The sequence below is a fragment of the Stegodyphus dumicola genome, chromosome 12 (assembly GCF_044657685.1).
Source record: "Stegodyphus dumicola isolate Sdum_Otavi_A_Nest chromosome 12, ASM4465768v1".
NCBI lineage: Eukaryota > Metazoa > Arthropoda > Arachnida > Araneae > Eresidae > Stegodyphus > Stegodyphus dumicola.
This window is the reverse complement of record NC_140779.1, coordinates 76,540,152-76,555,348: the sequence shown is the minus strand read 5'-3', so window position 1 is coordinate 76,555,348 and position 15,197 is coordinate 76,540,152. Positions and strand designations below refer to the sequence as shown.

Below are 15,197 nucleotides of genomic sequence, written 5' to 3'. Positions count from 1 at the left end.
TTCTTCCTTTACAATATTGTTTAGGTGACTTTTCATGAAGACTATGTGTAAAAGTATAAAATAGATATACTATATCCTAGATTTTTTTTTACTGTACATTCAGAAATTTTTTATTTGTTTTTTGTGTAAGTTCTGTTCCCCACGAATGATCAGTTTTTGCAAATTTTGTGATTAGCATTCTTTGCACATGCATTTTAAAGGCCATTAATTCAAACCTCAGATTCATTATTTCCCCTTTCTGCGGAGATGAAAAGAAAAACAAAACTTCAGATCATAGTATTTCACAAATTGGGCAATTGATAAAAACAATTTTGTCCCAGTTCTTGTGAAAAATGATAAATGAACAATAATAAAATATTAGGAATAGTAAACTATGGAAATAAAATAAAATAAAAAAAAGAGAATAAGAAGAACAAGAAGAGGAAGAAAGGTAAAAGTAAAATAAAAAATGGACATAAAGATGGAAATATATGAGATCTTTTGCTCTCTGTGGGATGGGATATCTTTCTTTTTCTTCAAAATGGAAAACAATAATAAAATATTAGGAATAATAAACTATGGAAATAAAATAAAATAAAAAAAAAGAGAAGAAGAACAAGAAGAGGAAGAAAGGTAAAAGTAAAATAAAAAATGGACATAAAGAATCAAATGCTACCCACTGTGTTTTTGCTCGAGGTTCATCTTCAGCTATTAGTTGCAACAACATACTATGAGCACTCCACGGTTATCTTGTTGTTGTTGAACATAACCAATAATAATGAAGTGAGGTAATCAAATTTCTATCAGCGCTAGTGAATTAATATTCTTTCTACAATTTTTGAAGACACAGGATGCAAAGATACCCGTAATTTACTATAAAAATTAAATTACAGGTGTTTAATTACTTTTGAAAGAATGGTGTGAAACCCATGACAAGAAAATTTAAAAAGTCTAAATAATGGAGGAAGCAATATATATATATATATATATATATATATATATATATATATTAGGAAGGATGAACTCAAAAAGGAAGTCTTTCCACAAACCCAAAAGTTCTGTTAAATGATTTTAACATTCTAGCATGTAGAATAATAAGTAATATTATATATGTAAAAGCAAAAACTGTAGGTATGTTATAGAAAGCTTTTATAGTATTTAAAATACCAGTAAGTAGTAAAGAAAAAACTCCAATTTATATTTATTTTCTATCTAAAATCTTGAGTTTGGTATCTGCATGAAATTTCTGGCTTTGTAATTAAAACATATTCATAGCTAAATACTAAATTTTTAGACTGATATTTATTTCAAATAATTCTAATATGTTGAATTTACTAAATTAATTACTAAAATAAACAATAAATTGAGAACAAATGTGAAATTAATATGAAAACTTTCTAAGTGGGACACAACTTGAGAATAAATAATGACAACCTATTATCTTTCTTTGCTTTATTAAATTTTACTTTGACACAGAAGAGTTATATACAGTGGCATCTTAGGTCACATCATTAATTATAGATCCTTGGATTTATATCAAACAAATTTTTCAGTAAAAAATAAAGGGAAAATAATTAATCTGTTCTTATGAAAAAGTGTTATTTTTATTTTTATAACACTGTTTAATACTAAAATACAAATACATTGGTAAAATGTATACTGAATATTAATGAAAGATCTCTACATAAATGTTTTTCTGTTATCCAGATCAAAAGCAATTTCTCTAAATGTTTAATGTCCCTGATCTTTGTTTGATACACAATTCCCCCTTCAGTGTCTTAGTCTATTTAATATGATCTTTCACCCTCTACAATCATAGATACCATCATTCTTGGTATACAGTATGAGTACCCAAGTACCAGATAAGCATGTCATCTTCATATTTTTCAACTCCATGGTGCTGTGATGTTAGCAATTTTTTCATTGTTTGACTCTTATCATTAACTTTCTTAAAACTCATTGTTAATGAATTTACCCCAAAAAAAATTATGCAAGAAAACAAACAAACAAACAAACAAAATCATAAAAATTCAGAGTTACAGCACAAATTGCTTATTGAATAGTAGCAACATCGGTACTGACACTTGTGGCAGTTGTAGCCGTGTCTCTAAAGAGGTAAGCAAAATTACTCGAATCATAGTCCAAACAAATAGTAATGGTCTCAAACTGGTAGCCTTGGAACAGTTTTATATGGCCTGCAAATATATTTACCATAAATTAATTGGCATTAGTATGAACAAATTTGAAAAAAAAATCAAGATTTTAATAATATAGACACCAAATTTACATTATTTTCATTACTATTAAAAACAAACCTAAGTAATGCCTTAGAATATCTACAAATTAAGCAAATTAATTTACACTGTGTTATGAATGTTGTTCAAATATTTGAAGGTAAAGATTTGATTTTATACTTGACATAAGATAAATAACTTCAGTTTTGAATTTTTGCTGTAAGAATACTCGATTTGTTTAAGAAGAAATGGATATGTGAAAATTTTTTTCTTGGAGTTGAACATTTTAAAGTTAAAAAAAAAAGGAGTCAAACTGATCAATGAGCATCTTCAATTCATGATAAACATAGTTTCTAGTCATTCTTCACAAAGGTTTAGGAACTTCAAAAGATTTTAGGAAATTTTAGCAATATTGGACCACCAGGAGGTGTTGTACCTGAAAGTTGGAATTAGAAATAAAGATGTTTATAATTATTAACATACAGATTTTTTTACTTTCGTGTATGAAGTATTGTAATCACGGAAAATTCCAGGTACAATACATCAACGAAAATATCCATTTTGACCGCTATCGAATGCTATTTAACAATGTTTTTGCATGACATCTGTATGTAAGGACATAAAAAAGAACTCTTCTTTTTTCCCCAAACAAATTATACTGATTTAAAATGGATTCAGAAGAGATTTTTTCATGCATCTATATGTATATGCATATATATGTATGTATTTCGCGTAATTCAAAAATGAGTAGCCTCAGAGCGTTGAAATTTTGTATATAGGACTGCCATAATATGTAGTTGTCCACCTCTCTTTCTAGTTGCAATCAGCCATGCCAAAAGTATATATATATATACACACACACACACCTACTCTGTTACTTGGCTGAGTGAGCTCATTTTTTTTTATTCTTAGATGTCTGTAAATTGCACTTTTTGCTTTAAAAATGATTGAATAATGTTGTCCTTATCTTCCGATTAAGGTTTTTGTACCTTTAGTTAATCTGCATGCAATAGTTGTAGAATTATCAACAATTTAAAAGTTATTTAAGTGTGGCTAAGCCTAACTTTTGTTTACCGTAGCAGCCCTGAACAGAAACTGAAAAACAGTGAATTCAGTTTCTGCACCTTCAGTGCCTTTTTGCCAAATGGGACCAAAATTAAACTTTCATTTTTGTGCACCAAAAAATCTGCCTTGTTGCCTGCTGGCTGAATTGCTTGTTTTTGTGTAGAAACTCTTAATTTTAATTATAAATTTTTTTTAACTGTATTTGGTGTTTTATTTATTTATTTCTATATTTTTCAATTTTTAATGAAGATATTTTGAGGTTTTATGTATTTTTGCCTTGCTGTGAGCTGAGAACAGAATTAATTGAATGAGAAATATATCTCTAATGAAATTTTGAGGAAATAAGTTTAAATGAAATGCAGCAAAAAAGTGCATATAATTTAATATTTCATACAAGGAAATCATGTGGTGTACACATCAGGTCCCCCTTCGCCAAAGAAAAGTTAAATAAATAAAAGAAAGGTTACAATTATTTATTTTCAAGTTTCGCCCAACTTGGAAAGTTTTCTTTCTTTATTTATTTTTAGTTTAAGCAAGTTATTTAGTGGTTAGTTCAACATATTAAAGTTATTTGAAATAAATGTCAGTCTGAACATCTAATACTGTGACCAACAGAAATTTACAGAAACCAGCTTTTAGATTTGAGATGGAAAATAAATAACAATTTGAATTTTTTCGTGTTATTATTTTTATTATTTACGTATGTTTCAATATACATTTTTTGTATAAAATTTAATATTTAATTAAAAAATTTGTTTTGTTAAAAAAAACTTTTCATGTTAATTTTTTAAAAAAATTGGCCCGCCAGCTTTCAGATTGTTCATTTGTTCCATGTGCAGTTTGAGACCACTGCTGTATACCAAACCCAATATACCCAGTTGATATATTTTAAAGCAGACACGTATTGAGGAATCAGTGTATTTGTATGTAAACAATTACAAACTTTTTTTATTTCTTACTACAATGTTTAGCTATAATACATCATGACATTTCAGTTTTGATTAAAATTTGCATCCCTCAAGAAAAATTATCTTTATAATGAATTGTTTACATGCTCATTGTTCAGTCTGATTTTTTTCTTTTTTAAGATTATTAATTTTCAACTGCAGAAAAACTGTTCACATATTCCCAAACAAAGTGATTATTCTTATTGCAAATATTTGTAACTGAGGATATTTTGTCTTTTCATAAGTGTGAAAAAAGATTAATCAAATTTGTATTTCTCAGTCTTTGGATATGATTTATATCACAATGTAAATTAATTAGCTCTTTGTTGATTTTCTACAGCATTACTCATTTTCATTTTGAGTGGAAATGCAATGTAAATTTGAACTCAAAATCATTGAAATCTTAAACCTTTATTTAAATTCTTGCCGTAATAATGTTAGTTAACTTATGCAAATATTCGTAGGCTGCATAAAACTGCTTCAGGAGCCACAAGTTTGAGAACACTCCTACACCTGTACTAAAATTGAAGATGTTTGGAAAACTATATAAGGAAAACTACTGGCAACATCGATGAATTTTATTGATACCAAATAATTCACTTTTTAAAAATTTCTTTCATGGGAAAGGCTTATCTGAAATATGGGCAACAGAAAGGTGTTAGAGACTATTTATTAGGTTGAATCTAACAAATATGAAAAGCTTGCAGTTACCTCACCAGGACTCCTGACTTTTGATTGTCAGATGGACATGCTTTCCAATTACACAACAAAGTCAATAAAGGCACAACAAAGGGAATAAAGAGAGACATTCTCCTCTACTTGAATAGTGACTGGAAAGAAAGAGACCTAATCGCCAAATCTTGGCAGTGACAAATAATCATTCACCCTTTACGGTTTGGGAGCCACTATAGAGACAATTAGATTTTACACAACAGGAAACATGAAAAATGTGCAATGTCCTTGCCCAGGCTCAGACTCCAGACCAAATTGCTGGCCGGACATGCTTTCTAATTACATCAGAAAGGCACATGGTAAGGAGGTATATGGTAGTTAAATAATCTTATATGGTATTTAAATAATCACAAAAAGTTTGAAATATGGATTTTAAAATAATTTGTTGATGTTATTTTTTTTTTTTTTTTTTTTTTTTATTTTGCAGTGCAGGAAAGAAATCTGACAGTAGTTGAGTATTAGACTGATAACTGGCAACTGCAGAAAATATAAATAATTCTTAAATTTGTATTGACTTTCTTTCTGCATCTTTACATACCTTATTTATGCTGCCACATGTCCAAAAAATGTGTATAACTTTAGAGTATGAATTCTAAAAACATTATTTGTGGATATAAAAATATGTAAGCATCATTTGAATATCTGCTTGCCAGTTTGCTTACTTAATTGAAAGTTTGTTTTTAATGAATATCTAACTGTTTAATTTTTTTCAAGAAAAACATCAAGAGATTGCAAAAAGTTATGTTTTCTACAACTGCTGTTTGATATTAACTGTGATAAGATATTGATATATCTGTTGTACTTTCTGAATCAGTTTGGTAGATATTGAGTGCTTTTTACTTTTTCATGCAATCTTATGGACATAATTTTCTTTATCCTATTGACTATTTTTCAATTTCTTAAAAGTACTGTATAAAGAACAACCAGCTCAGGCATATTCATGCAAGCCCAAGCAAATGCCAAACATACACAGTTCACGACCAAGATGATGTCTGTTCTAAGTTGAGCCTTGCAGAATTGAATGTCACCAAAATGGAAAATTTTAATGCCCTTCCCTCAAAAAAGAGAGAGAAAATAATAAAATAGATGCATAAAAGAGCATAAGAAATTACAGATGTAGGTTTTGCAGAGTTTCACAACAACGGTATTACAAATTGAATATAATCATCATTATCTATCAATATCATTAACTTTAGTTGCCTACATGTGCAATACTATCACTCATATTTTTAAGCAGAATAATATCATGCTTGTTATAGATATTAACTTAGCATCCAGATATATACTAAAGCAAATTAGAAATCAACTTAAAAGCATATTAAAAACAAATTTGAACATACATAGGAAGTGATACAATACATGTGAAATAAAGAAAAATTTATACTAAATGCATAATAATAAATACACAAAATATAATGTATAATAACATATAACTACCCACTTAATAACACAAAGTATGCATATTGCGCTAAGTACATAATATTGCATAAAGCAAAATACATAATAATACTTATTTAGTAATACAAAATACCTAAAATTTGATAAATGGTGCATGAGGATATATACTTTTCTTAACCGTGTGACTGCTACGCGGCGCAAAAGCGCTGCGTTCATTTGTCTCGAAAACCGCGATGCAGTTAGTTATTTTAGAATGCACTCGTGTTACAAAGTACGCGTGAGGTCAGACTACGTACGTTCACACCCACGGAGCAACAAAGGCACACTGAAACTCGCAGCGCAGACGATTTTTGAGACAAATGAACGCAGCATTTTGCGCCGTGTAGCAGTCAAACGATTAAAGGTCAGAGTTTTTACTGCTGATAAAAATTTTCCCATATGTGGAAGCACAGTAATTAATAGCTTTTCCAATCCTAAGCCATGCAACTTTTATTAGAGAGCATATTCTCTGTCCAAGCCATCCAGTATTCAGGAGCTGGTAATTTGAGATGATGGTCCCAAATAAAGGTCATTCAAATATGTAGTGATCAAGGTTGCTAAGACCGCTGCAGTCGCAGATGTCTGTGCTAGAAACTGAGTAAGAGTTGCTTTATCAGTTTGCAATTCTTTTTGGCATCAGCATGGGTATGCCTGCCTGTCACAGCTGAATCTCACCATTCCTGCCACAGCGCAAGAAGATACTTGTGGGTGGACTGTTTCAGATGTGACTCGAAGTAAAGTGCTTGAGATGGGATGGATCATTATCTGCATTCTTCATAATGATATGTCTGCTCGTTTCCTGGAATACCAGTGTAAGCCAGCACCCAGCACAGAGTAGGCTCTTAGAGGCTGGACACTCAAGCAGTACTTTATATATCTGGATAACTAAAGGACTTTGGCTTTGCCTTGCTGAGATTGCGGCAAGACTAGAAGCAGAGTTACTGTATATCACCACTGCATTCTAGGGACTGCACTGTGAATAGGCAGTCACGTCTGTTACTGTTATTAATTCTGTTTGGTACACTGAATTATTGCATCTCATTCTCCATGCGCAAGAATGTACAGTTTAATATCTGTCCTGATGGCAAAAGCTGCAACTTGAACCTGTATCTCTACATGAAGAATTATATCAAGAAAACTAGCTTGATTCAACACTATTTGATTTTTTTTCTTTTTTCAGGTAGGTTCTATGGTATGGACCATGATGCTTATGAAGAAATGGTGACTGAAAAATGCTTAAAAAGAAGTGGTAAATTAGATATGAACTCAAGAAAAAGAAAAGGATATAATCCTTTCAATCGGCCAATGGGGCAAATGACTGTATATCGCACACATCTAAATTGTCTGTGCCCTCAAGTAAATAAGACATCTGGACTGGAATGTGCAAAAATTTTACCTTTTAGTGAACAAATGTGGACATCATATATGGGTCTTTATGGAAATAGTGTTGCTAAACAAAGACATTTTCTGTAAATTTCGAAAATTGACTGTTCACAATCATTTGTATATAGCAGTCCATATTGATGTAATATATATTACTTCAAATTAATTTTATTTTTAGTGTGACTAATTCTTCTATAGTTTTTGTAATATCTTATCACTGTAATTTTAAAATTTTTAGTCTAGCATACTTCATATTTTCATAAATGTTGAGTATTCTTTGTAATGATACTTGGCATTTATTTAGTAGTTCTCAATTGTATATAGTGAAATGAAAAAGCACCGTTTTTGAGACACTTTAATTTTTAGATGATTTTTATCACATTTATACTTCTTAAATTCAACCATTATTTACTGTCTCCTTACATTTAATTGAAATTCAAGATCTAAAGATAACATTTTTAAAAACTGAAAAATAATAAAAACTATAGGGATCCAAATTAGATAAAGTTTTGAATTTTCGACAGCCTAAAAGACTGCAAATTTTGCAGTTTGGTTAATGCTCTTGTTTAGTTCCTCAAGTTAAATTTCTAATTATGGATCAGATTGCAGTCAAGAAACGAAGAATTTTTTAATGTTTGATTTCTTATTGCTCTAAAAATTTTTTTTTGAAGAAGAAAAGCATTTTGGTTAATCATTTTATTTTATTGAAGATGATTAATATTTAAATAACAGTAAAGCACACAGAAGTATCTGCTTATGAGTACAAATCTTTATGAGTTTATAAGTTAAGCATATGCTTGAGCATCACAGAATCACATATATTGTAGTCACTTATGTCACACTCGGGCATAAAATCTGTCAATTATTAGTGTCATCTATTTATGAATGCTGAAAGATTAAGAGAAAGCTTTATGTAACCTGCACTACACGTGCCTGCAATATTTCAAACCTTTATGTCCATTAAAGCGCAAAGTCAAAAATATAAAAGTTTGCAAAAAATCATTTCAATTCCACCCCCTCAATCTATTATTAATAAAATATTTAATTCCTATGTTATAGAAAGTTTAATCATAAATAAGTTAAGTATTGTGATCTCTAAGGAATGCATATATTTAACAGCTTTATTTACTGACTTTCGTTTTCAGAATATGCAGCTTAACTTAGTCATATCACTTACACTTTTAATAAAATTATATTTTTAATTCTATAATTATTAATATGCTGTAATAATTATATTTATAATGTTCTGTAAAACTCCTCTAATCCACACATTTGAGACCAAGAATTGTGCAGAATCATGTTTTTCTGAGTATTGTTTACATTTTTTAAATTTATATACTACATTTGGATTATTTGCATACAAATAATTAAAACTTATATATTAAAAATTCTTTGATAAAACGATTTATATTTTTTTAACATCATTTCTGTTACTGCTTATTTTAACACCTTAGGTTTCTTTTCTATTATTTTCCCCTGAGTATACATATGATCTTATTTCCTGGTGTGTAAATTTTGATTTTTAGAAAGCTTAGATACTATTGACTGAATGCTAAACCTTCATCAAAAGTAATTCTTACTTCCTGTTTATTAGGATTATTATCTGAATTTTTATCAGAATACTGAAATAATTCCATCATCAGTTAGTTGTGATGTAACAGGAGCTTCATCTTTAGAAGTCATCCAGTCTAAAATAAATCTGAAATTTCCGTTTTTCTCAAACAAAATCAATTCTACTGTTTTGCAGAAAACAATGTAAAATCTAAAAAGGTTTGCAAAGTCACTTTGTTTCAGTAAAGATTTTTTGTGGCTATAAAGTAAGTAAGTGGTCATTTATAAACCATTTTTTCCAAGAAACGTATGAAAAAATACTTCAGTTTTAACAGGCATGAAATATAAAGTAAAGAAAGAAAGAAAAGCACATATTCACATTCATTTCTCTAATATATGAAGCAAACAAAAAAAAAAAGTATATTTTTTCCAAGATAAATTTCTAGGCTATTTGGGACGTTATATTCAGCACACATGTGCTATTAGCAATACGTCCTGAAATTGAAATTTTAGATTTACTTAAAAAAATTCTCTATCCTTCAGCCTCTTTTTCTTTGCCATTCTGTATGCCATGAAGATCTCACAAAAGCCTATTCTTATGCATCTATTATTATTCACTTTGTGCGGATTGTAAATAACCAGTTACAACAATGCTTAATGCATTTAAACTTTCAAATGAGGATCTTAAAAAGAACAAATTAAAAAACGGCTGTGTAGAGGAGGCATTCGAAATTTTCAGGCAAAAAATAATAACAAAATGATTTAAAGTGGTTCATCAGCTGATTTTGAGTCAACAAAAACACAGTGGTTTTACCTGGAAAAAGAATTCAATTGGAGTCTGATCTACCTGCTCTTGACAAAGTTGAATTCGATTTTAATTGCATTCCTTTTTTATTTTTTATGTATTTTTATTATTTTCAAAACTCCTAATTGAAAATTACTGAATTTTACATTTTTCATTTGCAAATAGTAATCTTTTTTTACTTCAAAAATGTTTCTTAATAGTATTAATTTTATTTTCTTTTAAGTCTTTGAATAAGTTAAAAAGAAAATTTTACTCTTTTATTCTTTAGTTAACATAATATTGTTGCGCTCTTTTTTTTTTTTTTTTTTTTTTTTTTCTCCTGGTTATTTTCTTCCTTCACGTTCGTACGGGGTTCGTGCGAATTTGGAGTGAATAACAACAGCACTTGATGAAATATCGAAACACACTTTATTTACAATATTAATCAGCAAAGCTCCAAAACACTTTAACAGTCATCGAAAATCTACTATAAACACGCTGGAACAATCAGTGACAGAGCCTTCACACTGTCTGGCAATAACGGTGGAGACAGCTTCACTGCAAAGCATCAGAGTACAGCTCCCGACTCTGCTCGGTCACTCTCGGAACTCCACGTACTCTTGAGACTCTGCAAGCTACAACTCGTGATGCACTCGACGACACACAGAGCACAGCTCCCGACTCTTCGGTTCAATCATTCCCAGAGCTCAACATACTCTCTCGACAATGCACTAACTACGATACACGAAGAGACTCTTTCGATGCATTCGATGATGACCCACTTGGCACTCGCTGCCTGGCTGTCAACCCAATCAATTCCACACAGACTGGCTAACTCGAGACTAACTATCTCGCACTCTCAGTGCACACTCTTAATGGCTGAGTATCGGTTTGCTAAACGAGGCACACCCTAACTGACTGTGGACCAGCAGGGTTTATATAGCTTTTGGCTTGTTCGAGAACATTCTGGGCTATACTGGTAAAAATTTGTTCCAGGATGTTCTCCATCCGTCCACGGCATATCGCCAATTTTGTTGCTAAATGAGCGATTTTTCACCAAATGTGGCAACCCTGCTTTCTTTGCTATTTTATGGCAACCCTAAAACTGCTTTGCGGGGAAGTCATCTTACCACGCCAGTACATTTTGTAACACTGCCCCCCTCCCAAGGACTGCACGTCCCGGGCAGTACAACCCTTGGTTAAAAGCCAAATTCGATACCCACAAAACATAATAAAACAAACAACATAACTAAAGAATTAAATATTTACACTATGTACAAGTTATATACATAAATTAAACACATAACAATTTTAAATTATACAAATTAAAGTTCTGAATGAATTTGAGTCTCAGTCTTTTCATTATTTATACCCGGGTCAAATACTTTTCCACTGCAGTTCTCAGATGCATTTCTGTTTTTCATGTCACAGTCTGAAGATTCAGTCCTTTCAGACTTTTCATCCATTGGAAGATCTAAAACAGTTTGTTCACCACTCTGTGGTTTATTCGCATCATGTATACTATTCCCCTCGGTATTTTTAGCAGATGGTACATGCTTATTTTCCTTCGTTTCCTGGGAACCAGCTGCAAATTCTGTATCAGAGTCATGAACGGAACCCAATTCTTCACAAACACAAGTATCCAGGTTTTGAATCAAGTCCTTGTCTGCACAATTAGCACTGTGAGATGCACACATAGTTTGTGAGGTGGGTGAATTTCTTGCAATACTGGAGCACACTGCTTCAGTTGCACATCAGCTTCTTCAATCTCAGAATCACATGAACTTTCAGATGGTTCAACACTTGCTGATTGCGTTTTCATAACTTCACTATCAGTTTCGAAGAACTTAACAGTTGCATTTTCATCCACTTTCATTTCAGGCACTTGAGAATCAAAAGCTTCTTTCCCGTCTTTTATTTCTTCATGTTTTCGTTAATACCGTTAGATGCTTCATCCATCATTTCTTGATCTTTCTCAGGCAGTTTGTTAGTTACTTCCTTCATTTCTTCATTCTTTGATTCTTTAGAAGCCACTTCTCTCATTTATTTCCTCATTGTCTTTTATGGCTCCAGTTTCTTCTGTAAGCTCCACTTTCACCTGTTGGAGTTGCTCTCGCACCTTTTCTTGGCCGACATTTATTTCTTCTTGCCGGGCTTTCATATCTTCCAGTCCTGCTTTCATGTTTTTCAGTGCTGCTTTGATCTCATCTGTCATCTTTTTATATCCAGATTTTATCTCAGCATATCCGGCTTTTTAACTCTTTCAGTTTGGCTTCCATCTCTTCTTGTCCGACTTTGATCTCGACTAAGAAGTCCATCAAAGTCTTCGTTTCCTCCGCCACAGCTTTACTCTACAGGCGGGTCACTGGCATTCACTCGCAAATCCCACTTCTGGCACCAGTTGTTGCATTTTTTTTTTTTTTTTTTTTTTTCACCAGTTGTTACGTTATTTTCTTCCTTCACGTTCGTACGGGGTTCGTGCGAATTTGGAGTGAATAACGACAACAGCACTTGATGAAATATTGAAACACACTTTATTTACTAATATTAATCAGCAAAGCTCCAAAACACTTTCACAGTCATTGAAGATCTACTATAAACACGCTGGAACAATCAGCGACAGAGCCTTCACACTGTCAGGCAATAACGGTGGAGACAGCTTCACTGCAAAGCATCAAAGTACAGCTCCCGACTCTGCTCGGTCTTTCTCGGAACTCCACATACTCTCTCGCTACAATTCGCAATTCTACAACTGAGGACTCTCACGCTACAATTCGCAATGCACTCGATGACATACATAGCACAACTCCCGACTTTTCAGTTCAGTCGTTCCCGGAGCTCAACACACTCTCTCAATGATGCCTTAACCACGATACACGAAGAGACTCTTTCAATACACTCGATGACCCACTCGGCACTCGCTGCCCGGCTGTCAACTCGATTGACTCTGCACAGACTGGCTAACTCAAGACTAACTATCTCGCACTCTCGAGGCACACTTTTAATGACTGACTATTGGTTCGCTAGACAAGGCCCACCCTAACTTACTGCGGACAAGCAAGGTTTATATAGCTTTCGACTTGTGTTTGAGAACATTCTGGGCTAAACCGGTAAGAATTTGTTCCAGAATGTTCTCCTTCCATCCGCCAATTTCGTCACCAAATGGGCAATTTCTCCCTAAATGTGGCAATCCTAAAACTGCTTTGCGGGGAAGGCCATCTTAATGCGCCAGTACATTTTGTAACGGTACATTCCAGTACATTATACATATATATATATATATATATATACTCGAATTTAATTTTAAAAGATAATGCAGTATATGTATCCAAATGTAGATAAATACATAAAGAAACATAAAAAGAGGCTAAAAATTAAAAACAAAATTTTTATGCCCGTCCTGCACTATAGTTACGGGATTGAAGTAAAATAAAGCATCGAAAGTTAAAAGTAAATTGTAGTCAAAGCAAGGCAGTTCCTCAACAATATTAATATTGCAACTGTGTATAAGAGGTTTAGAACAATATCTAAACAAATCAAAATTAAAATAAGAATTCATAGTTGTACAAACTCGAAAAATAAAAATGCAAAAAGGAAGAAATACACAAGATAATAAAAATATAAAAATTAATCTCCTTTTATTCAAACTCCAATTTAGAACTCATCAGGGAAAATTGAATTAAAGCTTCATAAAAGTCGATTAATGTTTTGAAAACGTGTTTCATTCTCCTGGTTCATATGAGATCAAAAACCGAAAAAAGAATCGATTAAATTTTCATTTTAAGACATTAAAATTAATATAAAACTTGGAAATTGAATCTCAAATGTAGATTTATCTAAAACTAAATATTTGCAAAGATTCACAATCTAAGCCATGTATAAATAATAACAAACTATAATGTGTTACTACCAGGGCTGTGGAGTCGGGCAGATTTGGGAGTAAAAGGAGTCTGAGCTGAAGTCGCTAAAAACAGGTCGACTCCAGTTCTTGATGGACTGTTTGAATTTGAAATGAAATTAAAATGAATTGAAAAAAAAATTAACGACAAGCTGAGTTATTATTTTTATTTATGGACTATATACTACATTAATAAATAGTTAATTTCTATTTTATTGACATATTAATAAATAAATGTAAGGGAGGAGGATGGATGTGATATGTGCCATTAGTGATTAAACTGATTCTTTTAGTTACATATTTCACTGGTAAATTAGGGTAAGCAGCAAGAACTCCTAAAATTGATGCCATTCTTAGGAAGCGAACAGGAAAATGAGCAATTATTGATCTAGCAATGCAATAAGGAAGTGCATATTTGATGATAAAGAGGTTGTTAGAAATAAGAACGTTTTTAGAACATGTAGATAACCCTAATGTTTCACTAACAGAAAGACTGTGGAATGACCTTGCAGAATCGGAAACTCTTCTTTTAATACCGTATATAGCCACAAAAAAAGCTGCAATTTGAAGAATTGATAGGAGGCGAGAATGGAAGAATGTGATGTTTGTTCTTTCTGAAATGGAGGGTTTATTGCAAAAGGAATCATTTCTTCAATGAAGAAAAGAGAAACTAGTTTGCTAGATAATAAGATCTCGCTGGGTTCAATATATGTAGATCCAAAACACTGAATTTTCTTGGATGACGAACAAATTAAAAAAGCAAAGAAAGCCATATATGAACTTTCATTAAGAATTAAATTATTCTCGGAACAATTAGAGAATTCGAATCAGGACAGTCAAACTGCAGATGTTGCATTTGAGTCTCTATTATCCTCTTCCAGTGATGAATTAGATTTTGAGAAATATTTCTGGATAATATTGAAAAGGCTAAAGCTAAGCGAATGGAAATAAAGAACCAAGAGCATTTAGATATAAAAATGAAAAAAATACAAACAAGATTTCTACATGGCCTTTGAAGAAATAGAGAAATATGATTGTGCTTGCAAGAATCCTCTTTTAGAACTTGTAAAAATCTACCCTGAAACGTTAAAAGAAGTAGCCCTAACAGTAACAGCTCTTCCTCCTACTCAAGTTAGTGTGGAAAGAGTTTTCTCAGCTCTGAAGTTTATCAAATCGGATCCATAGGC

The 15,197-nt window shown here is 31.8% G+C and overlaps 1 protein-coding gene across 4 annotated transcripts in view; it reads left to right on the top strand.

Moving 5' to 3' along the window:
* LOC118192294 (uncharacterized) overlaps positions 1 to 9,181 on the top strand; it is a 113,677-nt gene extending 104,496 nt beyond the window's left edge. For 2 of the 4 annotated variants that reach the window (XM_085806602.1, XM_035363233.2), the window contains one exon: positions 7,575 to 9,181. In XM_085806602.1, coding sequence (XP_085662728.1) covers positions 7,575 to 7,867 — 293 coding nt within the window. In that variant the 3' untranslated portion in view covers positions 7,868 to 9,181. The other 2 variants (XM_035363241.2, XM_035363247.2) reach the window with 2 other exon arrangements.
* Positions 9,182 to 15,197: the final 6,016 nt, after the last annotated feature.